Source organism: Engystomops pustulosus, chromosome 3 (genome assembly GCF_040894005.1).
Source record: "Engystomops pustulosus chromosome 3, aEngPut4.maternal, whole genome shotgun sequence".
In the NCBI taxonomy this organism is placed as follows: domain Eukaryota; kingdom Metazoa; phylum Chordata; class Amphibia; order Anura; family Leptodactylidae; genus Engystomops; species Engystomops pustulosus.
Window position 1 is genome coordinate 95968301 of NC_092413.1, and position 25445 is coordinate 95993745.

Here is a 25445-nt window from a genome sequence, read left to right on the forward strand (position 1 = left end):
GTTTGTGCAGTAGATGCCCCACAAACCACAGCTTTTATATTTCCTTTACAGAATTATTGTACACAGTGGGTGTAACTTATTAGCTACATTTCTTCATGCCACCTCATGACTTGGGTACATTTACCCCACTCTCAGAAAAAAAGCATAAGTGACATGGAGTCTCAATAGTGTTAGCAGAAACTTTTATTATTTTATGCGAAAATGGGCATAAGTTCCAGGTCAGCAGGCATAGTAGCTGCTATGGGGAACATATAAGCTGAGACCTAAGGAGCAGGTAGTGATAAAGGTGGCATGCAACATTTTACACCCATTCTGTGTTTATTATGTTTGTACTTTGATAGCACGGTGTTTATTATACTTATACAATAACATCACAGCAATGGTTATCTCAGACAGGTTGCAGAAGCTTATTACGCCTGCAGTGCAAACATGCCTTTCTGCCTTTTCTAATCATTTGCATTACAGTATAATTGTGTGTTATAACTTACTCTGACAAAATCCTGGGGTAGTCACAGGGGCTAGACATTGGTTTGGATGCATTTCAAAAAACAACATGTGCCTTGTCTGTGTTACTCACTCCTCAGATCTAAGCCCCCACCTGTGTGCTCCTGTACAGCTCCTCCCTCCCCTACTCCTTCTCAGAGGTCACAGCCTGGTGAGTTGACATCAGTGGGGGAGGGACAAGCTGTACAGGAGCACCAAGATGGAGCAGCCTGAAGCTCAGACAAGTCACATGTTGTTTTTTTAAATGCATCCAAACCAAAGCCCAGCCTCTGTGACTACCCCAGGATTTTGTCAGGATGCAAGAGTAAGTTTTAATACACAATTATATTGTAATGCAAATGCTTAGAAAAGGCAGAGAGGCATTTTTGCTCTGCAGGTGTCATGGGCTTTTACAATTTGTCTTTAGTGAAAATGAGGTCCCTGGTGACAGGTTCCCCTTAAGTTGAATTTGTATGTAAGTATGAACTGTATATTTTATAATTGTAGCTACAGACACATTTTTATGGACGCTGTGACAAATGGATTTTAAAAATGTTGGATTGTCATAAGAACCAGAATTAACAATAAAGGTTAATTGTAGACACTTGTTACAGCTGTTTATTGTAAGCTGGGTCTAAAGTAGAGTAAATTACCAATTAGCAGTGGTTCGTTTGTAACTAGGGGGTCATCTGTAAGTCAGGTGTTCTTAAGTAGGGGGCCACCTGTATACCTAGGTACTTGTTTACCAATATCTAGACCTGTAACCTACAATACACAAAGAGAATCTATCTACATTTAGGACTACTAAAAAAGTCACATGAAAATCAGAACCAACGTCAATAATTCTGAACGATATTAACTACTTTATTGAATCACATAGTATAGAATAACATAGTTATGAATAACAGGTTATATGTGATCTTTCTTTTTTATGTATGTTTTGATGTTATATTGATGGATGTTGATATATTTATTGAGTACATGTTAAAGCAGGACCCATATTTGTCCAACCATCACCGCATGTAGTTTTTATGATTTTTTTTAGGTGACGGTGATTTTTAACTATGTGATTCAATAAAATATGTCATATTTTTTAGAATTATTGTTGTAGGTACTGATTTTCTTGTGACTTTTCTAGTAATCCTACATGAAGTAGATTATGGGCCAGATTTATCAAGCTGTCTGAAAGTCAGAATATTTCTAGTGGCCCATGGCAACCAATCACAGCTCCCCTTTAAAATATTCCTGAGCACTGGTAAAATGAAAGCTGAGCTGTGATCGGTTGCCATGGTTATTTGGTTGGGACCCAGTTGCCGGTTGACGACATGATCCTGACATTGAAAGGACCCAGCATTAGCTTAGCTCTGTGGCTGGTTATTAGACTGGGTACAACTGTATTCTCTGCTCAATATGTTTAGATCTGCAAATGTTTTCTTTCCCTGAACTCCTATATACAGTCTATAGGTGGCCACTATGTAATGGTAGTACCTGATGCTCTATCCAGTGGTTTCTCTTCCTTCTTCAGTCCCAGGCCCAAACCTAGTCCAAGTGACATAACAACCAAAGCAACAAGAAGCACCTGCAAGAGAAAACAGAATACTGTAAGGATTTCATAGTATCAAAAATATTTAATATGATAAACACAACAAGGGCACATATTGAACAGTTCTCAAATAGTGTCAGTATATGCTGTGGGATATCTAGTGACACAAAGTGTAAAGATCCAGGCAGATTTTGCAGCAGCAGCTTTAATTTAATAAAAGGCAACTCATTTTCCCTTACCTGTTTGACCCTGTGGGACCCCAGAGCCAATATCAGATATAACAAATCCAGGCACGGTGATTGTGGTAATCTTCTTATATTTTTATGCATGGCCTCCTTCCTTCTCTATAATTATACAAATGAGCCAGAATGGCTTTGGGGACCATAACCAGAGCTCAGGGGCACGTCTCCCCTAACCCTGCTCCCTCAGAACCTGCTATACTTTCAAACAGAAGTAACTTTAGAAGTAAACTTTAGAAATAAAAAGGCCATGAATAACAAATATAAGAAGATTACTGGTTTTCCACACAAATTTTCAAGCAGAAAGTCTACAATGCAATGCAGTACCCATAAAGTGTATAGTAAAACGCTACACAGAAATTTAAATTGCATGTGGATTTTTAAAGACTACAGAATGTCCATTTCTGTTGTGAATCTTTCCCTTTTCAAGCATACGAGAAATTTTCAGCAAAATCTCTCAAATTTGAACCACAATCCATGACAAAATCCACACGTCACACTTTGATGCAGATTTCATGAATGATCTCAGTGGGAAACACTCTACAGCACATGCAAGGACAACATTACATTTTTACAGAGAAAAATCACACATCTTATGAGAAATTATATATATTTTCCATTGAAATCAATAGGAATTCATTGCATACGTGATGGGTATTTTGATGTGAAATACAAGCTTTCTACACACGAATATATACTGAAAATTATATATAAGGCCAGGGATACACTAGGAAATTCCAGCAGAATGTAGATTTCTGCCACAGGTTTTCAGCTGTGATTTGCTGGTGGGGTGGTGACAAGTTACATATATGCTGTGCCATGGATTCAGTGGAATAGGTGAGCTTTTTAATTTACTTTTTAATCCCATATGTCGCATATACACTGGGATAACATCGACACCTCATGTGCCACATTTATCGAACCGTAGCCACTAAAATAAATCTGCAAAAAAGCTACTAAGACTCTCTTAAAAACTGAAGTAAGATTCTTCTGTCTATTGATAAATCTCCCCCAATAGGCGAGTGAGGTACATGAAAACAAACCAGTGTGCCCTTTTGGTACTTTACAAATCACAGGTAAGACACATGTCGGGTGAATAAGAATGAGACATACATGCTATTACAGTCAGTTCCATGCCCTCTCAGGTGACAAACCTACCTGGTTTGAGGATTTGTAAATGGTCATTTATCAGATTGATTTCAAAGTATAAACAAGTCAGACATATAAACAGCAGGGAGACTATGGTACATACAATTAGACTATATAAATGTAACTCACAGGAAGCTTGTAACCCATTGTCTCCTCTGCCTTCAAATTCCTACAATGCCCATCCTTTACACCCCATTATACTGATGGCATCTATTAGGAAACATGTAAATTGCTTTTAATCAGGGAGGTGTCAGATAGGAGGATCCAGATAAACATTTGTAGTATTAACCCCTTCTGAAGGCTCTGCTGTTTACCAGGACATATGAATTACTTTGTGAATAGAATAGTGTCAAATATTCTGTAATTTTTCTTTATGTTTATATTGTTCACATTTCTTATTGAATGTAGCTGTCTTTTTCCTGCTCCATTCTCTGTGTATAAGCTGCTGAGAACAGCTGATCCATGTGGGAAAGGGAAGCATCACTCTCCCTGATCTGATATTGGGGACCTATAGACATATTTGTGTTTGTGTGTAATATATGCACAGTAAAATGTGTTTTTATTGTCCCATAAGGAACCAGGGTTGTCTCACTAAAAATACTAATTTCTTATTTACAGGATCAAGAATAAGGGGAGATTTATCAGGTCCAGTTTTCTGATGTACAAGCCCTGAAATAATTGCAATGCCTCAAACTACCACGCATGATGAGTATTATCCCCTTTATGCCAAGGAGTGGCAGAGTGGGCTGCCGTGGGGCATTCCTGCCAAAAACCTGCACACTCACCACAGCCAGCTATAGTTCAGGCTGAACGGTCAATGGGTAATTGCTCAAAACTACGAATCTAGGGCTGTACACTGCATCAAAGAAGTGGGACCTTCATTGTATGACAGATGTGCTGGATGGCTGGGGGTCTGACCACTGGAAATTCCAGTGATTTTGACAATTGGGGACTAAAAATTCATATTAATCCATGTGAATAAGGCACAAGTGTACATTTATAGCTATTCTGATTTCATGCAGCCTTATAGAAGTGGAAAGAGCAGTGGTCAAGGATGTGAACCAGATATTTATTCATAATTGTTTGTCCACTTCCTACTGCTCACAGGGGTTTCTAGTAGTCAGACATTTGCACATGGTGGTAGTCCTTGCATCCTACAGAAATATCGGGCTGAACTGCAGCACCGGTACTGTAAGAACTGTTACAGTGTCAGTGCTGTAGTTAGGCTGACAGACAGGGTGTCCATGCGTTAAAATTCTGTATGATGCAAGGACTTCCAAAAACATTTATATGCAACCGCTCATGTTGTTGCTGCTATGTGATTGTCACTGTTAATATCCATATGCTTTTAATAATATATAGGTGTCCTATGTGGGAAAACTTAAAATGTTTTTCCCCATTGAGATTTTATTTCAATTTTGTTTCATGGTACTCTTGTCACCGGTCATCAAAGTATGATCATGAGTTGTAAAAACTGTTCTCAATCTCTTACTTATATGACCAAGCTTCAAAAACAATATTTAGTTTTTCATTTGTTTTATGACAAAAGATAATCTAATAGGTAGTACAAAGATAATCTTGTACATATATATATAACACCAGACTACAACAAAAGTAAAATAGCAGGACAGCTGCACATCCATCAGCTCATATTACTGTACATATTGACCTACCCAAACCACACCTATATCACCTGCTTTTGACAAAATGTTTCCAGGTTTACAAAAGGAAAAGATCATTCACCTAGATTTTACCTGTTTATGCCTAATGTTTTTACTACTATTAGGCACTATTTTAACTATATACTGTATATAGTTCAAACACTTTTTTAGCCCTCTAAAATAAACTAAATTTAATAAGCAGTTTTCCTTATCAGTTTATCTATATTTTAGATCTACTAGAACTCTTATTATTAAATGACTAGTAAAGCTCTCATCCTCAAATTATAAGGGTATGCTTAACGGGAAAATGACCTATTGTTTGAATCAAGATTTTATGATAAATATGCTTCATATAAATTTATTTTTTTAATTTTTGCATTAAAATAGTGTACTAAGGGCACCAGAAATAGGTACACAGAAGACAGTGAGCCCAGACACTGATCCCACCAAAGGCCCTTCCTGCTTGCATCATGTACCCCAGATGGTACAGGGCAGCTGTAACGGTACACAGACAACAGAAGGTACTTGGGAGTACCAGGAAGGAAAGGCTCTGTGGGAAGAGTCCGGGAGGAGGAGTCTGTGGACCAGTGGACCCCCTGGACCACCGTGGGATATGGTGATCGTACTAGCCGACACCTGCGACCGGAGACCGGGATGCGGCCTAGTCGGGAAGCAGGAACGTTGGAGAGGTAAGTCCGCACCACAGGGAAGGGCATGGGTGTACCCGCGATCCGTACCGAGGATCGCGGGTGAGGCTGTGACAGCAACTAGGCTGCTTTCCCTCACTACGCCAAAGTGAAAAACACAGACACACAGAAGTCGACAGAGCCAGGTCACAAGAGATAGGGCAATGCAGGACCAAATCACTTTTTTAACCAGGAGTTAATGAATGGTGGACAGGACTAATATGTGATATCAGAGCACGGTCACAATGCTGAATGTCAGAATTCAAACAACACAGGGGGAAAATGTTTAGTGTGTGAAGCTGTCAATGATAGTGGGTTAACTAATGTGGGACCTAAGCTACAAGAAAGAGAAGCATTCTGATATCTGTCTACTGGCAGGGTGATTCCCCAAGTTTCAGTCTAGAGTTGTTACAGGCACTTAAATTCTGGGGAGGGCTGGCGGCACCTGTTTTGTATTTATATTTTATGTTTGCAGGGGCTCTAATGGGATCATATGAAGCCCTTACTAACCTTCTCCATAGGTATAAATCTCCATCTTCTGCCCCCCTTTCCTTACAGTGGCAGTATGTTGGCATAGGGCTAAGCTTCTATTTGCCCCTCCGACTCTCCCGCTGTGTCTCCTCATTCCCCCATATGGATCAACCCTGTCTACCACACTTTCTCACTCTTACTGGGTGGACAATGTGGAGTGCTGCTTTGGTTACGTTCAGCTTCTATCCATTAGCTCACCCTCAATGAGCTAAGTGAGAGGTTTACCCTAAGCCCCATAGCCTCCTTTCATTGCTCCCAGCTGAGTCATGCATTACAGGTCTATGCTTTCTTGTAGCTACAGGGTGTTAGGCCCTTTGACAAGGCGCTTCTCTGCTGGTAGAATGACATCCCTGACCTCTTTAGGATGACCGGAGGGAAGTTGAGCCTCCTCCCCTAAAAACAAGGATCTTGCTTATTCTGTACTACCTCTTGGTAGTACAGGAGATGCCCACATAAATATGATTTAATTTGGTCAAGGTGGAGTGTCATCCCATTACACTGCTGTGTAATTTTTTTTAAGAGCTCTGCTCTTTTCCTACAGTGGAATGTGTTGGGGACTCTGTATTGGTGTCTGTGTTGTTTTGTGTGAATGGTGGGATGAGTGGTTGTCTGGCATTTGCCAACTTTGGTAACCTTATGCTCGTTACTGTATGACATGCGACTACTGACCCAGATGTGGGTACAACACGCTGTTTACTACTCAATTATATTTATCTTGATATTACTGGATTCTCATTCCATGTTGTGCTGTGGTCAACTGTTTATTATTGTTGATTCATTGTTTTGCATCCCAAAAAGAAAAAAAGCATAAACACTTAAAAAACAGAGCAGATACCACTTTAGCTCCTTAGACACTTTAATGTCTTCAGTAGTTTTACATGGGAAAAACATATACTTAGATACCTTTATGGGCATGTATATTGCTTATGTATTACTGTGAAAACATCCATGATAATCAGGTGTCTAACATTTGAGAATATTTGAACAGGATAAAACCTAGCTGTGTGCTGTTTCTTGTTACAAGTTACTGTTCTACTAGCTGAGAAACTGCCCATTCACTATTCAACTTTCCAGAGATCACAACTGAAGAAGTTTTCAGTCCACTGGTCGTGCCGCTTTGTTTACTTGTGTTTGTTGGAGGTTCAGCAATGTGAACCTACTGATAAAAACATTTGTGATATTTGTGAATTGTGAAAGCATATGTGCCCATTAAAGGGGCTGTCTCATTAAAGTTGACATATGTCGATCTTGCCTCAAGATAGCCCTGGCAAACAAATTATTGTAGTTAAGCAAAGCTCCAGCGAGCCAAAAGTTGCTTCTCAGTAGCTGCAGTACAGAAAATGTAACATTACATGCTGATCATTTAGATTAATGGCTGTCAATGCATATACCTGTCAGAACAGGGGACACTAAGCCTATACCAGCAGGGAGATCTCAGAATGGTGGGGGTAATGCAATCTAGCCACACAGGCTTATCTGTACATGTGGTTGTTCTCTGCCCCATTACTCATTTGATCTCTATAGGAGTGCATTTATACACAGCAAAAATGTGAAATGCTTCACAAATGAATGGTAAAGGAACCAAAAGTAGAAACAGAATTAAATACAGTTTTTTTTACTATTCAGTTGTTACTGTACCATGTGCACCCTAATTCTAACCCATACATCAAGAGAAATATTGTCATAAAAAATGTTCTTGGCACTTACCACAGAGATTATCTTATACTTATTTACTTGTTTTCTCTTAACAGGTTCTTCCATTGTTAGATGTTCAGTTGATTCCATTTATATATAGAGGAGTGGAAATGTTCTGCAACAGCTGGCAGCGAGAGTGGACTCCTGTATGTCTTGTCTGTAATAGTCTTCTAGCTTCCTCCCTGCCAGTGCAAGGAGCTACAGCACAATGAGACACTGGGAAGATACCAGTGGAACTTATAACGGGTCAAAGAGTAAACAGGTTTATCTGCATGAGGAGCATGGATAACAATAGTGAAAAGATTACCTTATTTCTATGGACTTAAGGTAAAGTACAACTGGTGATAATGACTCTAAATGACTTCATTACTTTGATCTACTTCCGTCACCTGAATTCTTAATAAAGGGAGGGATTGCAGTGCAGGGGTTGTGAAAGTGCACTTCACTCATTAATGAGAAAAAAAAAGAAAATGACAAGAGGATTCTTTAACTGGAAGTGTATCTTATAGTGGTGCTTGCATTCTGATCTACATAACTTCACGTACTTAAGCCTTGGCTTGGGGACCTTCATTACAGACATATGTACTGTCCACTATGTTACAGATATATGGAATACTGTGATGTGACTAGAAAAACAGAAGTCCAGAGATAAGGTGAAAATTTAAAGCCACCATATATCTTTGTTTGGTGGCTCTGTAATATAAACCATTGTATAACCCTCTCTGCCAATCTTAGAAGGATTGCCAAAGATAAGCCCACAGGCTGTGTGATATATTATAGCTCAGGTCCTTAACTTTAAGCTCTTATATCACACATACCATATGTAAAGGTAAAGTGGGTTTTGTTTAATTCTGTACATCTATAACTATATGAACAAACTTGCTGCTATGGAATTGGTCCCCCATTGCAACAAAAGGAGCTTCTAATTTTATGGGAAGGGTTTCTAACAGATGTTGGAGCAACTCTGTGGGAATTATTGGCCATTTATCCAGAAGAGCATTTGTGAGGAACGGACAATGATGTTGTAGAAGAGGTTCTGGCTCCATTGAGGTTAATCCCAAGTTGTGCAGTAGAATTAAAGGGAACCTGTCATTAGGAATTGGCCTAATAAACCACTACCAGTACGTTGTTAAGCAACTGAGCAGCTTCTAGATCATGTTTCTTTCATGTCCTGGTGTGGTGGCATCATCCATAAAATCAACTTTGAAGTGTGATGTAAATTGGTTTTATGAAGTCAAGGAGGTGGAGAGTTTAACACTGAAGTCAAGCTTTCCGTCACGTGTGCTCCCGCGATCCCTGTCTCGGTTCGTGGGCTCACGCGTGTTCCTCCGTGCGTCCACGCTCTCCCTGCAGCATCGGACTTACCGTCCCGGGGCAGGCCTCTCCTCGGACTGCCGTGTGTGTGCGTACCCACTTCCTAGGGCGTGCGCGCGCCTGCTGATGTACATTTAAAGGGCCAGCACATCCCTAATTGGTATGCTGGCTGAACACCTCCATCCTATAATTTCAGCCCCTTCCTGTGTCCCCTGCCGGATCTTTGTGTGCCTACACCATTGTGAAAGCTCCCCTGCAGCATTTCTGCATTCCTGTGTGTTCCCGTGTATCCTGGGGTCCTGCTCGTGTGTTCCTGCTGCTGAGTTCCCGTGTCCTGCGTTCCTGTGTTCCCGTTCTCATCTGCCTGGACCTCCCGTTGCTGACCCCGGATTGGACTTGACCTTGCATCTCTGCCGCCTGCCCTGACCCTGTGCCTGGACCTGACTACGAGACTGTCTTCGGCTAAGGTACCTCGACCTCGGCTGCTACCACGGGCTAGTCGCAACCTGTAGAACGGCCTGGTGGTATCCTGCCGCAGCAAGACCATCCCACTTTGCGGCGTGCTCTGGTGAAGACCAGGTGCCACTTAGACTCCGGTCCCAGGTGTTGGCTAGTACCACCTTCGCGGTGGTCCAGAGGATCCACTGTTCCTGAATCCTGACAGTAAGATCCAGTCATGGATCCCGCCGAGGTTCCGCTCCCTGAGCTGGCAGATATCATAACTCTTCTGGCTCGACAGCCCCAGCGGATCAACATACAAGGTCAGCTGCTCAATCAGATCACCGCCATTCTGCAACATCTGTGGACTTCCCAGCCGCAGCCACCACAGCAAGCGTCAGCAGCTCATCCTGCTGAACCTATGTTGAGACTTTCTTTACCGTCCAAATATGACGGGGATCCCAAACTGTGCAGGGGCTTCATCACCCAGTGTTCCCTGCATATTGAACTTATGCCTTCACAGTTTGTCTCTGAGCGGTCCAAGGTGGCGTTTTATCACTCTGCTATCGGAGAAGGCCCTGGCATGGGCGACACCCCTCTGGGACAAGAAGAATCCTTTTTACAGTTGATATCACCTGCTTCTTCACGGAGTTCCAGTCAGTCTTCATGGAACCTGCCCGTGCATCTTTGGCTGAAACGGCATTGCTGAACCTGATGCAAGGAGACGCATCTGTGGGTGACTATGCTGTCTGAGTTATCTTGGAACGAAGCAGCTTTGATTTAAAATGAGACTTTATGGCCACATTAAGGACTTCCCGGGACTTGACGTCTACTCTGAGTGGTCTCATCTCGCTGGCCACTTAGATAGATATCCATTTTTCAGAACGTTCCAAGAAACTACGCTTGGAACAGGTCCAAACTCGGGTCCAACGCTTGTCCCCTGTTTTTTCAAGACCTGCCCAATTTCCGGTTTTCCCTGCTGCTGAGGAACCTATGCAAGTGGATAGATCCTAACTTTCCCCGCAAGAAATTTCCGGCGACTTCTGGAGAACCTCTGTCTTTTTTGTGCCTCACCTGGAAATCTTTTCAAAACTTGTCCCGTTCGTCCCCAGCGTCTGGAAGAACGTTGCCACATAGGCTTAATGGGAGAAGCGTCCCTATGTGAGAGGAAAACTCCTCCCAGATTGAACATTCCCATGTTGCTCAGCTCAGGCACTGGTGATCCTGTCCAGGTTTCTGGTTTCCTGGATTCGGGCTCTACTGCGAAGTTTGTGGACGCTGCCCTGGTCTCTCAGCATGACTTCCCGGTGATTTGCCTCGAGAAACCATTGTCCATTGCCTCGGTCAGCGGCCAGATTCTCTCCCTGCTCCTTCAAGTTGGTGCCTTACATAGAGACTTTCTTTGTTTGTGCTACCCCAATACACTTCCGCTCTCCTGCTGTGTCTCCCCTGGTTGCAGCATCATGCCCCGTAGCTACCTATCTATTGGGGAGCATGTTCTGTGGCTACCTACTGAGAGGCCATGTGCTGTGGATACCTATCTACTGAGGGCATGTGCCTGGGCGACCTTTCTACTGGGGCATGTGCTGGGGCTAATTATCTACTGGGGGAATGTGTTCTAACTACCTATCTACTGGTGGGGAATGTGCTTTGGCTACCTATTTACTAGTAGGCATGTGATGGTGCTACCTATCTACAGGGGGGCATGTGCCATGGTTACCTATATACTGGGGGGCATGTGCTGTGGCTACTTATCTATTTAGGGGCATGTGCTGGGGCTGTCTATCTATTTAGGGGCATGTGCTGGGGCTACCTGTCTATTTGGGGGCATGTGCTGTGGCTACATGTGTACTAGGCGCATGTGCTGGGGATACATATCTACTGGGGGCATGTACTGGGGCTACCTATCTATTGGGGGGCATGTGCTGTGGCTACCTACCTACTGAAGGCATGTACTGGGGCTACCTATCTACTAGGAGGTATGTGCCATGGCTACCTATCTACTGGGGGGCTTGTGCATATTGTATGGATCTCACAGAATTACATTTTAAAATATGTGGTGTTCATGGCTCTCTCAGCCAAAAAGGTTCCTGACCCCTGATGGAGAAGCTGTTTAACTGCAACATACTGGTAGTGGTTTATTAGGCCAATTTCTGATGAAAGGTTCCCTTTAAGGTCTTTGGGGACCTGTCAAGTTCTTCCACAACCAATTCACCCTACCATAATTAAAAAAAGACCTCTCACCAGAATTTTATCTTGCACGCCAGTAATACCTGTTGTTAAAGGGTTATAAGTCCTAAAATGATCTGCCACTGAGTCATGTTTTCTCCAGGCTGCCAGTGAACCCCACCTCTTTCTTTTGATTGACAGCTCTGTGTCTCTACAAATCTTGGCCTGAGCAGAAAAAGTCCTCTTCCTGTCCTTACCAGAATGCTGTTCCTCTCATTTGCATGGTGAATTTAGCAGTGAGAACTGTGTGGAAAACTGCAGATCTTCTCCCTATTTCACACATATTGCAATGTACCCAGTGTAACAAACCAGTGGCCGAATGCAACGTAAAAAAGGCTGAAAAAGTTTGGGTAGCGATTTGAAGGGTTGCAGGAGGCAGATTTTAGCTGGGAGGTTTATTGTGCCTGTTCTTGATAGCTCCCCTTTAACATTGCTTTGCATTTGGGCATAGTCATCTGGGGAACAAAAAGCCTTCAAAACAGCCAAACTGTTCCTACAATATTGGAAAGGAAGTGGATCTTATGTAGGATACTGTTGCAGGCCTTCATAATACAGTAGCATTATAGTCCAAAGTCAATTCAACAGAAGAAAAGTGCATGACCCAGCTCTATGTCAAAACAATTATTCTTTAATCAAGTTGAAACTGAACATAAGATCTGATTTGGCATACAGCAGACAATGCACTCTGGCACTCTTTAGTGTTCTTAGTCTTAGCAAGTGTAGATATCACAATGTAGCCAACTCAGGTGCAGTATAATGCAGCAGCTGAATGAAATAACAATGTATTGCATTGTAGTAGTCTTCCTCCTCCAGCCACCCTGTCCTATATCCTTCTCCTGTCCCCCAGCCTCCTTCTGTCCTCCAGCAGCCTCCTCATGTAGCTTCCAGATTGACCAGTCCTCAAGCTCCCGTCATCCAGCCTCCTCCTCTTGTCCTCCAGCCTCATGTCCCCCAGCCTGCTCCGGTAGCCTCCCCTGCCCTCTATCCTCCTCTTTCTGTGGTCCCCTGTCCCCTGGTATTAAACAAAGAAACCCTGTTTCACCTTACCTTGTTCCCCCACTGCAGTCACTTCTTCTCCCGGGCTCCGACTGAGAGGGCGGGGCCAGTTGAGGGTTGGAGATACCACCTCACATGCCTCCTCCTGGTTCCGATGCTTCAGAGGGACAATGGGGCAGCCCATGACATTCTCCCAGCCGCCTATGACGGCAGGGCAGAGCCCAAAAACTGGGGCTGTCCCGCCGAATCCAGGATGGTTGGGAGGTCTGATGATAATAATAAAAATAAAACTTTTATATAAAGATTCAGCTAGTTTTCATTGAGCTGAATCTTCGACCTTCTTTTTGCCCACCAATGGATTTCCGTTTCCATGTGGTCCTACATACGTCAGTTATTCCTGTGGATACTGGGGCGCCAAAATCACTGCATTATACAAATCAGAACTCAAACTATTTCGGCTGGATTAGGAATGGCTGTGGGATTTCTGCAACAAGTGCAGATACCTTTAAAAGCCATACATGCTCTGCAAGGACTACAGTGACATCATTGTCCATATTAGTGACATCACTGGAGAAATAACCTAACATCGGCTATGCCTATGTTCACTCCTGCTTTCAGGTGGAGGCACCAGGCAGCATATTCCACTGTAAGGGTCACTGTAGGACATGTCTGTGCTCTCCGTTGTAAGGACATGTTGGGAATCCTCCTCTTACGAAGAATGGACAGAACCAGATGTGAATCCAGCCTTACAGCCACCAGAAGACTCTTACGCTACTCCTGACGTATGTTTTCGGAGCGATATTTCCCTGGATTCCCCTCTGAACATATGACATGTTAGTAAATTCCACTGTGAGGATTTCTTGACACAAAAATCTAGATTGCACCCCAACAATGTATAGCTGGTAGATAATGTTAGTCTGTCTCCCCTAGTCAATTTTATTTCCAGCTTGTGAGAAGTTAGAGAATACTGTAAGAAGTTCAGTCTAATATAAGCCCAGAGAACTTCCCATGACATTGCTTTCCTCATGCAGCCACCGCCCATCCCTCCTCTCATGGCTTCCTAATAGAACACTGCTCAGCTCTCGCCTCCACACCGCCAGCTGCTGCCGCGCATGCGCACGACCTAGCTTTCCTCCATTGCCTCTGGGAACCGAATAGGCCGGAAGTTCCCAGTTTCTTGACGGAGTGAATTATAGGATGCGCTCTCTAACCCGGAGACAAAAGCTAGAAACAGACTGTGTATTAATACACTGTGTAATGTACCATAATAGCAGCCGCTTGTAAGGTAGTGTGTGATATTTAGATATAACGGAGAAGCAGGCGCAGTATGTGCTGAGGACGTTGTCCTTACGTCCGTCAGTCTGGATTCAATGGTAGCGCCTCCGGGCTCCGTGCACATGGAGTCCCAGCTGCAGAACATCTTTGAGGAGGTGGTGGTAAGTGTGGGGGAGTTATTGTTTCCCTGAATTCTATGTTACAAGCTGTTGTTACAGGAAGATGACGTAGTAATCAGAGCACTGATTACTTAGTGCTCTACCAAATGCAGCAGACTATTGCATTGCAGGTTCAGCCATAAGAGCAGAATATTGTTCTGGATACATGATGTGACAGACGTCATCTGGTTTCTGTTGTGGTTTCTCATTTTACCGTAGTAGCGGTGGATGTTTCATACATTTGGTGGGATCTGTGACTTATTGGATTGGAAGGTAGTTTGGAACCTACATGCACCCAATGAATATAAAAGCACAAATATACACCGCATAACATCTGAATATACTCAAGACTAAGGCTACATTTATTTCAATTTTGATGCCTTCTGTTGTAGGGATATGTTTGGAGGATTCCTGTTGTATCCTTACAACAGAAGGCAGTCTCTTCCCCCCTGAAAGCAGGAGATGGAGTTATCATTGTCAGCTGCCCGTAATTTGCTTCTCCCAATATTCATGGTGTCCTCCTAGTTATGCATCTGTCCTAACTTTACTGAGTAAACCCCCCCACTGTACATGATCTGTGGTGGCCAGGGATGGAGGTCTTACAGTGGTATCTGACGCCCCTATAGACGCTAATAACCTCCACGGTAGTTGAAAGGACTTTTTATTTTTAAATGGTGCAAAACAGCAGTTCAGTGCACAGCTATTGAATGAAGCCATGTTCACCTGCAGTGTATTGGAAATGCTGCTGATCTCTCTTTCCGCACAGTTATGATCACAATTAGGTGGGTTCGGCTATTTGGCCTGACATTTCCAGATTGGCTGTTCGGCTGCCAATGTGGTATTATGTCCGGGTCAGGTGGGCAAACCTAAACATCAGGTCCACTCATGTGGACACAAATTTATAATTTTCCTCCTCAATCCTGGCTGACCTTGCAGACTGAACTGTAAGGACATGCCACCAACTGGGAATGGCACAATAAACAATTCTAAGACACAATGACACTTAATAGTTATACTATTCTATACAGAATATAATTATCTACTAAAAGGTCTCAGGCAATGTGTCAGATCCTGTTAAACGACTTGGGCACGTTACACTTTTCACGTCCCAATTATCTTCAAAATCCCATTAGGAAGCCTATAAGTAGCGTAGCTGCCTCTGCCTGCTTCTACTATTATGCTATGAATGCAAGTAGGAGATCCGTATGTGAGATTAACTCTTTGGGTGCCAGGGTCCTAGCGATATATAGTTACATAGCGATGAGTTATATTGCTGAGGTAAGTGTCTGATGCAATCTGGCCTATATGTATAGCACAAATATTTAGTGCCCATGTCAGTGGTCACATGGCAGGCGCTCTATGTATAAAAAGAGAATCTTTTGAAGTAAAATCTACTTGTTTCATAGATTACACATTGTATATCTGAATAACTTAAGCTTTGAACTCTAAGCAATCACAGAAGTGTGTGACATTTCTAGTTTATGGCATACGTAGAAGATTGACTAGCATTTATCCCATTTTATTATTGCCAAAGTACATACAACCTACAGTTTAATAGTCTGTTCATAACCTGGGGTCTCTTCACTTCTTACTAAGTCATACAGAGTACAGCCACCATTACTTAAATGGATCCCATCTGAGCATAGGCCATGTGACAAATGAACATCATGTAATTGACCTGTAAAGTTGAGGTTGTGCCCTATTGTTCTTGCTGCTTTTCCACTTGTTGTATATATGAGGAATATCAATAGTAATATTGCATAGATTAGCAGGATTGTACCATACAATTGACGTGTTCTAGTTCTTCATAATGTGTGGACATAAATATGTAGAATAATTTCATCCTTATGTTTCCTTATGCAGAAGACAGAGGTCATTGAAGAGGCCTTTGCTGGGTGAGTCTCTTGTCTTATTTATACAAATTTCATCTTTAGAAGCTATCCTTAAAGGGATTTCCAGGCTGTGAAAAACAAGGCTGATCTTTTACTATTGACCCTTTCACGGCCAGGTTAATTTTAATTTACTGTACAGATCAAAACTTTGGGCACACCTGCTCGTTCACAGAGTTTTCTTTATTTTCATGACTATAATAATTCACACTGAATGCATCAAACTATGAATTGACATATGTGGAATTATACAAAAAATTATACAACAAAACGCATGCGTTAACATCGCGGTTAACACATGCGTTAACAATGCGTTAACAACCGCATGCGTTAACCGCGATGTTAACGCATGCGTTACCGCTTGCGTTTTGTAAACGCAAGCGTTAACAGCTGTTTAATTAGGGAAATATCCCTTCAGCTGTAGCAATGCGTTTTTAGACGCATGCAGTAAACGCGACGTGTGACAGCACCCTGATGGTCCCAAACTCATTTATAAGACAAGAAATCCCACTTATTAAACGTGGGGCACACCTGTAATGTGAAAACCTTTTCAGGGGACTTTCAGTTAGATTCTACAATTTTTATAGTCATGAAAATGACTTAGAATGAGAAGGTGTGTCCAACTGATCAGCACCGATTGCGGGTGTTTTGCCTCTGATCGCCGCCGGCAGCTTCAAAAAGGATTGTCGCTTCCAGTGACGTCATCAGGGAGCGTCGATCCGTTGCCATGACAGCCTTGGGTCTTCCGAAGACCCGAGGCTGCTTCATGTTAACCCATTCATTACAATGTGCTAACAGCTGTGCCATACTGTAGTATGGCAGTATATGATAGGATCGTACAGACAACCTAGGGTTAAAGTACCCTAGGGAGTCTGAGAAATAGTAAAAATAAAAAAAGTAAAAAAAAAAATTATAATAAAAAACCATAAAAACTCAAATCGGCCCCCTTTCCCTAGAACTGATATAAATAAACAGTAAAAATCATAAACACTTTAGGTATCGACGCGTCCGAAAATGCTCAGTCTATCACAATATAATAACAGTTTTTCACTGCGTTTAACGTCATAGCGGAAAATGGCGCCCAAAGTCGAAAATGGCACTTTTTTGCCATTTAAAAAAAAGCTGCAAAAAAATGACACCTCTCAAAGCTCTGTATACCAACGTATAAAAAGTTAATAGCGCCAGAAGATGGCAAAATCCCCCAAAAAAACATTTTGTACAGGAGGTTTTCATTTTTTTAAATGTATGAAAACATTATAAAACCTATACAAATTTGGTATCTCCGTAATTGTACCAACCCAAAGAATAAAGTAGACCTGTCATGTGGGGCTTACAGTGAAATCCAAGCCCACAAGAATACGGCACAAATGTTTTTTTTTTTTCTTAACAATTTCACTGCATTTAGAATTTTTTTCCCGCTTCACAGTACACGGCATGGATTATTAAATACCAACATTTTGAAGTGTAATTTGTTATGCAGATAACAAGCCATAACGCAGCTGTGTACATGGGAAAAAATAAAAAAGTTATAGATTTTTGAAGCGAGTGAAAAATGAAATGCAAAATCGTAAAAGGGCTGGGTCGGGAAGGGGTTAATGTAGACTGCAAAACTAAAAGGTGTATGTTGTGTGAATCTCTGACGCTCAATTATGTCTTTAATTTATTAGCATCAGTTATTATGAGGCTAAGCCAGTTGAGGACACTACAGAAAGGTATAGTAAAATGGAAAGACTTGCACGTGTTCTGTGTGTTCCGCCGCTCCTGGTTTTGGCTCACCTTAGCTGATGCAAAAAACAGATGACATGATGTGAACTGGCCCTAACTCTTTGTAGTCTATTTTGCAGTATGTTTATGGACACACCAGAAGATGAAAAGACAAAACTTATCAGCTGCCTTGGTGCTTTCAGACAGTTCTGGAGTGATCTCCCTCAGGTATGATGTTCTCCTTTTTTTTTTTTTTTTAAAGCAAATCTGCCATTTGATTTCATGCATTCTGAACAAAACTTACCTTGAGAATGGTGTAGCTACACTGATGCAGGCAAATATCATATTTTATCCCTGAGCTGAGTGGTTTTGCTCAAAAAACAACTATAAAGTTTTATGATAATGAAGCTCTCTCGCTTCTGTGCTGGGCCTCAACTTTTCTCCTTACAGTAAGTATGCACTGTTAAAGAGAATAATGTAATCAATTGCTGCACCATCTCCCAGCTGCTGTGTATGAGTGATCCAAATCAGGTTGACTAGTAATGTCTACTCTAGACAGTTCAGAAAGTTTCTTGGAATGTATTTATCAACGGCAAGCTGAAGGAATCCAGCTTTCCCAAGGTCCTGAATAATATATTTTTGTTTAGTGGTTTTAAAACCACTCTGCTCAGGGATTAAACAATAAATGTGCCTGCATCAGTGTAGCTACAGCATTCTCAAGGTATGTTTGCTTCATAATGCATTAAATCAAATGACAGATTTCCTTTAAGTTCAGGCCCAGTCAAGGGGACTTTCCTAAAGATTTGAAACGTGACTTAAATTATTGAGGTCTCCTTTTCTTTTGGTACTTTTTGCACAATACAGGTGACTTTATTAATTTGACAGCTCTATATTTGTGAACAAAGTTTTTAACATTGTTTTATATTGTGTGCCAAAGGCCCCTTGTACATGGCCGGTTGGAGGAGGGAGAGAGTGGGTGATTGCCCCTCACCCTTCCCCTCTCCATAGAAAGCTCAGAAGTGAGACACTGGGGCAGATTTATCAAGTGTCTGAAAGTCAGAATATTTCCAGTTGCCCATGGCAACCAATCACAGCTCCCCTTTAAAATATTCATGAGCACTGGTGAAATGAAAGCTGAGCTGTGATTGGTTGACATGGGCAACTGGAAATATTCTGACTTTTAGATCGCTTGATAAATCTGCCCCACTGTGTTCATCGCCCATTGAACGCATGCCATTTACCTTATGGGGCTGTATCACAGGCCCTTTTCCCAAGTGAGCATTGCAGTTGCATAAAATTGGAATCCTTATAAGTCCTTATCCTTATAAATTAATATCAATCTAAACATTAAAGATTGTTTCTACTTGAATGATGTTTGTAGACTTGTTCTTTGTGACCATTTATCTTTTCAAAATTTAGATTTTATTACATAGATATTATTAATGTATTTCAACATTTCAGGAATCTCATGATCAGTGCGTCCAGTGGATTGTAAGGTTCATTCATGGGCAGCATAGTCCAAAAAGAATTTCCTTCTTGTATGACTGTCTGGCTATGGCTGTAGAAACCTCTGTCCTTCCTCCAAGGTTTGTTACTGATTTAATGAGCAGTTTTATGGAACTTTTAGTTGTTGAATAACCAGTAAACTCAACTCCTCAAGCTTCCACTCCACCAAAATTACCTCTGACTCGACAGCCTAGGTTTCCTGGTCACTCTATCAGTTTAAATGAGTTTTCCTCTGATCTATAGCGGAAGAGGTTCACAACTAAGCATGTACATAAAGCTCAATAGACAATAAATATCTGACTGGAGCTCAACACCAGTTTTTTTTAGTTGCTCTAAGAGGGAATTCAGATCCAATGTTAAGATTTTGTGAAGGAGTCTGAAAATTTCATTAGGAAAACAGGTCCTGATTCTGATTCAGACTCATGCAGTTCTCTATCTCTTCCTTCGCCTCTCCAATATTTGTTTTCTATGGAGGATAATATAAACACATAACATAGCCTGTATTTAAAATAATAATGTAGCATAATCACATTTGTGTATATAAAAATGCACATATAAAATCAGTTATGCAATCAGCCATCAATGCCCATTGGCATTGCTAAATAGTGAAATGGGCAAGTTCACCACTAAGTGCTCATTGCTTTGGAGTAGCACAAATCCAGCTTATTTTATGTTTTTTTTTATTTTATAAAGTTGTTTAACCAGAACATTTTCATAGCTCCTCATAGCTCCTCTTACACTATATCTACACTGTTACCTGCTCATAACTATTCATATACATGGTGAATGTTTTGCTTTTAATTAACTTCCTCTAGCATGTTATAGATATATGTTTTATTTACATCATGTTCCTGCTTTTTTTTTTTTTTTTTTTTTTTTTCAGAATGGTTTGTGAAGCCTTGGTTAACTCTGATGCTTTGGAATGGGAAAGAACACAGCTATGGGTGTTAACATTTAAGCTTGTCTTGAAAATTATTGGTGGTGTTGATTATAAGGTATAAATAAACTTTTTCTTTTAATTTGTTAATGTTTTAATACAAAGTTTATGTTTTGTAATCTGAAAACTTGGGAGAGATTTATCAGAAGTGTGTGAGAGCAGAACTGTTCTAATTCCATGGCTATCAGAGCCCAACTTTCTTTTTCCCACAGACCGCTGTCTATTAAATGAAAGCTGAGCTCAGATTGGTTGCTATGGGCAGACACTTCTGATAAATCACCCATTTTATGCATGTTTTTCTGTGTAAGGAATTCAAAGTAAAGCCAGAGAGACAAAGGGGGATATGCGTATTATGAAGTCACCATCCCTCCGACCACCTGATGTACCTGGCAGGCAGCTCCATCGGCAGATAATTTTAGCCTGCAAACTTTCAAGCCTAACTGTGCACGGGCCTTATTGAATATTGAGGCCCAATCCCTTACTGGCCGTGCCTTTCTTTAGAACCCTCAACACCCACTTGGTGTGGAGATGACATGAAGAAGGAAATAATTGCCATTACTGGTGGTTCATTAGTAATTGCGATTGTTTCACAGTTTTTATGTCAAAATACTGACCTGCAAATCCTGATAAGGGTCTCCCAAAGTCTCAAAATCCCTGTAGGTCATTTACAGCCACAGCATAGTGCATGGAATCTTGGGACACACTCTGAATTGTGACGCACTCACATGAGCGGATAATCTTATCCTACTCTCAATATTCCCCCTCTTCCCACCTGTTAGTCTTGTCATCCTTCTTTCCTTGCACAGCCACATCGGTACCCATACGGCTGAGCAATGAAAGTATGATCACGCATGCAGCCAGGTGTCTACTGGTGAGCGGGCGGGTCCCGTGAATGGAGAGGGTTGAGCCCTCTCCATACAAGGTGGGCTTTTGCATACTGCAGCAAACACCCACCGATAACACCCGCGGTCAGTGCAGGCGCTTAACCCTGTAAACGCCACCCGGTGGGGTGTGAGGACCGGTTACCAAACAGAGACCTGAGGCTGTCTGATTTTAACTCCTTTGTTACTATGTGCGATCTGCACATTTGTAGTAAATGCTGTGTAAAACCACATGTACTGCCATACTGTAGTATGGCAGTGTATGGAAGTATTAATCAGATAACCGAGGGTTAAAGTTACCTAGTGGGGCTGAAAAACAGAAAAAAAACAAAAAAAAATTGAAAATTGAAATCACCCCCCTTTCCCTAGAACTGAAATAAATATAAATAAACAGTTCAAATCAAAAACTTGTTTTTTTTTTTGTTTTTTTTTTTTGTTCGCCGTGCCCCAAAATGAAAATGTAATAACTTTTTTTTTCCTGGTGTTTAACCCTGTAATGTAAAATAGCGCCCCAAAAAAATGTCAAAAATATAAAATAATTCTATAAAAAATTATCAAAAAGTAGCATTGAGAACGTCATCCGAGTCGCTAAAAATTACACCATACACAGCTCCGTACACCTAAGAATGAAAAAGTTATTAGTGCCAGAAGGTGGCAAAATAAAGAATTTTTTTGTGTACAGGAGGTTTTAATTTTTGTAAATTAATGAAAACCCATATAAACCCATATAAATTTGTTCATTCCCCCCCCCCCCCCCCCCCGATTGTACCAACCCAAAGAATAAAGTAGACATGTCATTTGGTGCTGCATGGAATATAAAATGCCATCACTGTGAAGTGCAATTTGTTACGCAGAAAACAAGCCCTCGTTGAAAAAACGAAAACATTTTTGAAAGTGGGGAGCGAAAAATGAAAATACTAAAGTGAAAAAGGGCCTGATCATTAAGGGATTATGGTTGCCAAACTGCTACACCATTCCTAACTTCATCTATTGCCTAATAGTACGCCTTAAAAAGAGGTGAAACTATAAAACATTGTATTCATATTTATAGTAGTAGCTATGCCAAGTGTTAGGCTGGCATGCAGTTTTTTTCAGAACTAGCAAGGTTAAAGAGATCTCAGATCCAGCACATTTGTGGTCTATGTTGACCGTTTGTCACCTAGCACCACTTAGGTCAATGTATTACAGGAGCTGATTTAAGTAATAATAAAGGCCTTGGGAGACGCTTATCAATTAGAATTTTATTCTTCTGTTTAACTGGTTTCTGGTGTTTTTTTAATTTTTTTTAATTACCGTATTCCCTTTTCTGACGCCCCCAACAAATCTTCTCATCTTCCCTTCAACAGCAGCAGGTCCATGCGATGTTGCAGCACACAGGCTCTTATGTCAGCAGCCAGGGAGTGTGTGCCGGTTGGTTGCATATACAATATGAGTCAATAGGTTTTCTCCGTTTTTTTTGTGGTAAAATTCGGAACCTACACTTCTATTCAGGTCAGCTTATACTCCAGTGTATACTGTACCTAAGCACAAGAGTATTAATTATTGCCGAATGTTTTGCAACTAAAGCAAAAAGTTACCCAGCACTCAATTGTTTGTTTTGTTGAGTCCTTTTGACAACTTTGCTAAAAAAGGCATGGTTTAGAAATTGATGTAAGAACTGCTCAGTTAACCAGCAGTCACCATCTCTGGGAGAATTGAAACTTCTACAGTTAGGGGAAATGCTAGAAAATACAAAGAACGCAGAATATAGACTGTCTGGTTTTATCGCAGCAGAATTCTTACTCAACCTAGTTTATACAATTAAGGTTTCATACACATGAACGAATATCCGGCTGCACCATTTGCAGCCAGATAACCGTTCCCGTAGACGCCTTTGACACCCAACCATGGTACTGCGAGCACACACGTGTCACCGTACCATCGGTAGGTAAAAAGTAGAGTGTTTGTTATCTTTTCCTGTACGTACGACCGGGTACACGCGTCCTTATGCAGAGGGGAGGGGTGAGCAGCACCTGTGTCTCGTCCCAGGTATAGAATACAATGTGTAGGTAAAAATATAAACTGATGTAAGTTTTATTTTTGTATACACTTTTTGGTAATATTGATTTAATTTACATCAAATTTGTTTAATGTTTCAAAACAATTTAATGCTGTGATTTTGTTTTGTTTTTTTTCATTACTGGGAGATAACTTTTTCTTATTATATATTTTATCAGGGAGTAAGAGATTTACTGAAAGTAATAGTGGAGAAAATTCATACTATCCCGAACACTGTGAGCTCTGCTGTTGTGCAGCAGCTTTTAGCAGCAAGACAGGTAATCTTCATAAATGTCATAAATTTTCATATAGATAATCTGTATCTGCATTGGTTTATAGTCAAGATAATTCGTATCAGTTTATGTAAAGCCATTTCATAACATTGCCACCCATATATTGAGATATAGGTCACCATGATCTTGAACCACTAGGACATTAAACATGTGAAAATACACAAGTGATAATATCTTCACTCCTCATCATTTTCTTTCCTTAAATCCATTTTATTTAAGCCTGTTTTATTAAAGCAATACGTTCGAATACAATCATGATAACAATGTATAAGTAGGTTATCATACCACACAGTATACAATAACAAAATAAATGTATAGTATGAGCAAAAAAAACAAACAATAAAATGTGTTAGACAGGGTGATAAGCCACAATAGATGGGTTTGCAGTGAGGGGAGAAGGTACAGTATATAGGTGGCCATTGTATTTGGACAGTTAAAGGAAATCTACCTATCCATCATGATAAGCCAGGAGCACTTATTCATAGACCCAGGCACTGTGACTGTGGTAATCTTATGTGTTATTCAAGGCTTCCTTCCTTGTAAATCATCATGTAAAATTATGCTAATGAGTTGAAAAGGCTCTAGGGGGTGTAGCCCCTCTGTGCTGTAGCATCACAGAAAAAAGTGCCGTAGACAGATAAGTCAGATAGAAGAAAAAAAAACTGAGGTATAATGAGTATTTGTGTGAATTAATACACTACTTTTAATAGATATTAATTAAAATGGAGTTCCTTGAGGTGTGTTTTTTATTTAAAAAAAAAAAAAAACATCGCTTAACGCCACAGCCCTTTTTCGTTTTAGCATTTTCATTTTTCACTCCTCGCCTTTAAAAATCTGTAACTTTTTTATTTTTCCATGTACAGAGCTGTGTGATGGCTGTTTTTAACAAATTACACTTCAAAATTGTGGTATTTAAAATTACATGCCGTGTACTGGGAGGCAGGAAAAAAATTACAAATGCAGTGAAATTGTTAAATAAACGCATTTGTGCCATATTCTTGTGGGCTTGGATTTTACGGATTTCACTGTATGCCCCAAATGACATGTCTACTTCATTCTTTGGGTCGGTACGATTACGGGGATACCAAATTTGTATAGGTTTTATAATGTTTTCATACATTTAAAAAAATTCAAACCTAAAAAATATTTGGGGATTTTAAAAAATTAAAACCCAAAAAATTTGGGGGGATTTTTCCATCTTCTGGCGCTAATAACTTTTTTTTATACTTTGGTGTACAGAGCTGTGGGTGGTGTAGTTTTTTGCAGATTTTAATGATGTTTACAATTAGGACCCTTTGATCACTTTTTATAGATTTTTTTTATTTTTTTTTTTAAATGGCAAAAAAGTGCCATTTTCGACTTCGGGCACGATTTTCCATTACGGGGTTAAACGCAGTGAAAAACCGTTATCATATTTTTATCAGGCATTTTCGGACGCGGCGATACCTAATGTGTTTATGATTTTTACTGTTTATTTATATTTATATCAGTTCTAGGGAATGGGGGTGATTTGAGTTTTTAGGGTTTTTTATTATATATATATATATATATATAATATATATATATATATTATTATTTATTTATTTATTTATTTATTTTTTTACTATTTTTCAGACTCCCTAGGGTCTGAAAAGCACATTGTAATGAATGGTTGAAGCCAAAGTAGCCTCAGGTCTTCGGAAGACCCCAGGCTACCATGGTGACGGATCGCCGCTCCCCGATGACGTCATGGGGAGCGACGATCCTCTGAAAGAGCCCTCTCCATGCCCCCGCACCCAGCATGTTACATTATACTACGTCA

The 25445-nt window shown here is 40.8% G+C and overlaps 2 protein-coding genes across 5 annotated transcripts in view; one reads left to right on the forward strand and one right to left on the reverse strand.

Moving 5' to 3' along the window:
• Positions 1–8220, reverse strand: part of ENPP3 (ectonucleotide pyrophosphatase/phosphodiesterase 3) — a 60183-nt gene extending 51963 nt beyond the window's left edge. The window contains exons 1-2 of one of the 3 annotated variants that reach the window (XM_072141518.1): positions 8000–8220; positions 1972–2062 (exon numbers count right to left, since the gene is read on the reverse strand). In XM_072141518.1, coding sequence (XP_071997619.1) covers positions 1972–2062; positions 8000–8077 — 169 coding nt within the window. In that variant the 5' untranslated portion in view covers positions 8078–8220. Of the gene's footprint in view, positions 1–1971; positions 2063–3423; positions 3614–7999 lie in introns of those variants that run through there. The other 2 variants (XM_072141520.1, XM_072141519.1) reach the window with 2 other exon arrangements.
• A 5859-nt stretch (positions 8221–14079) lies between these two features.
• The window catches only part of MED23 (mediator complex subunit 23), a 49439-nt gene continuing 38073 nt past the window's right edge, over positions 14080–25445 (forward strand). For both annotated transcript variants that reach the window (XM_072141521.1, XM_072141523.1), the window contains exons 1-6: positions 14080–14400; positions 16261–16292; positions 18131–18218; positions 19452–19576; positions 20380–20491; positions 23531–23629. In XM_072141521.1, the coding sequence (XP_071997622.1) occupies positions 14335–14400; positions 16261–16292; positions 18131–18218; positions 19452–19576; positions 20380–20491; positions 23531–23629 (522 nt within the window). In that variant the 5' untranslated portion in view covers positions 14080–14334. The remainder of the gene's footprint in view (positions 14401–16260; positions 16293–18130; positions 18219–19451; positions 19577–20379; positions 20492–23530; positions 23630–25445) is intronic.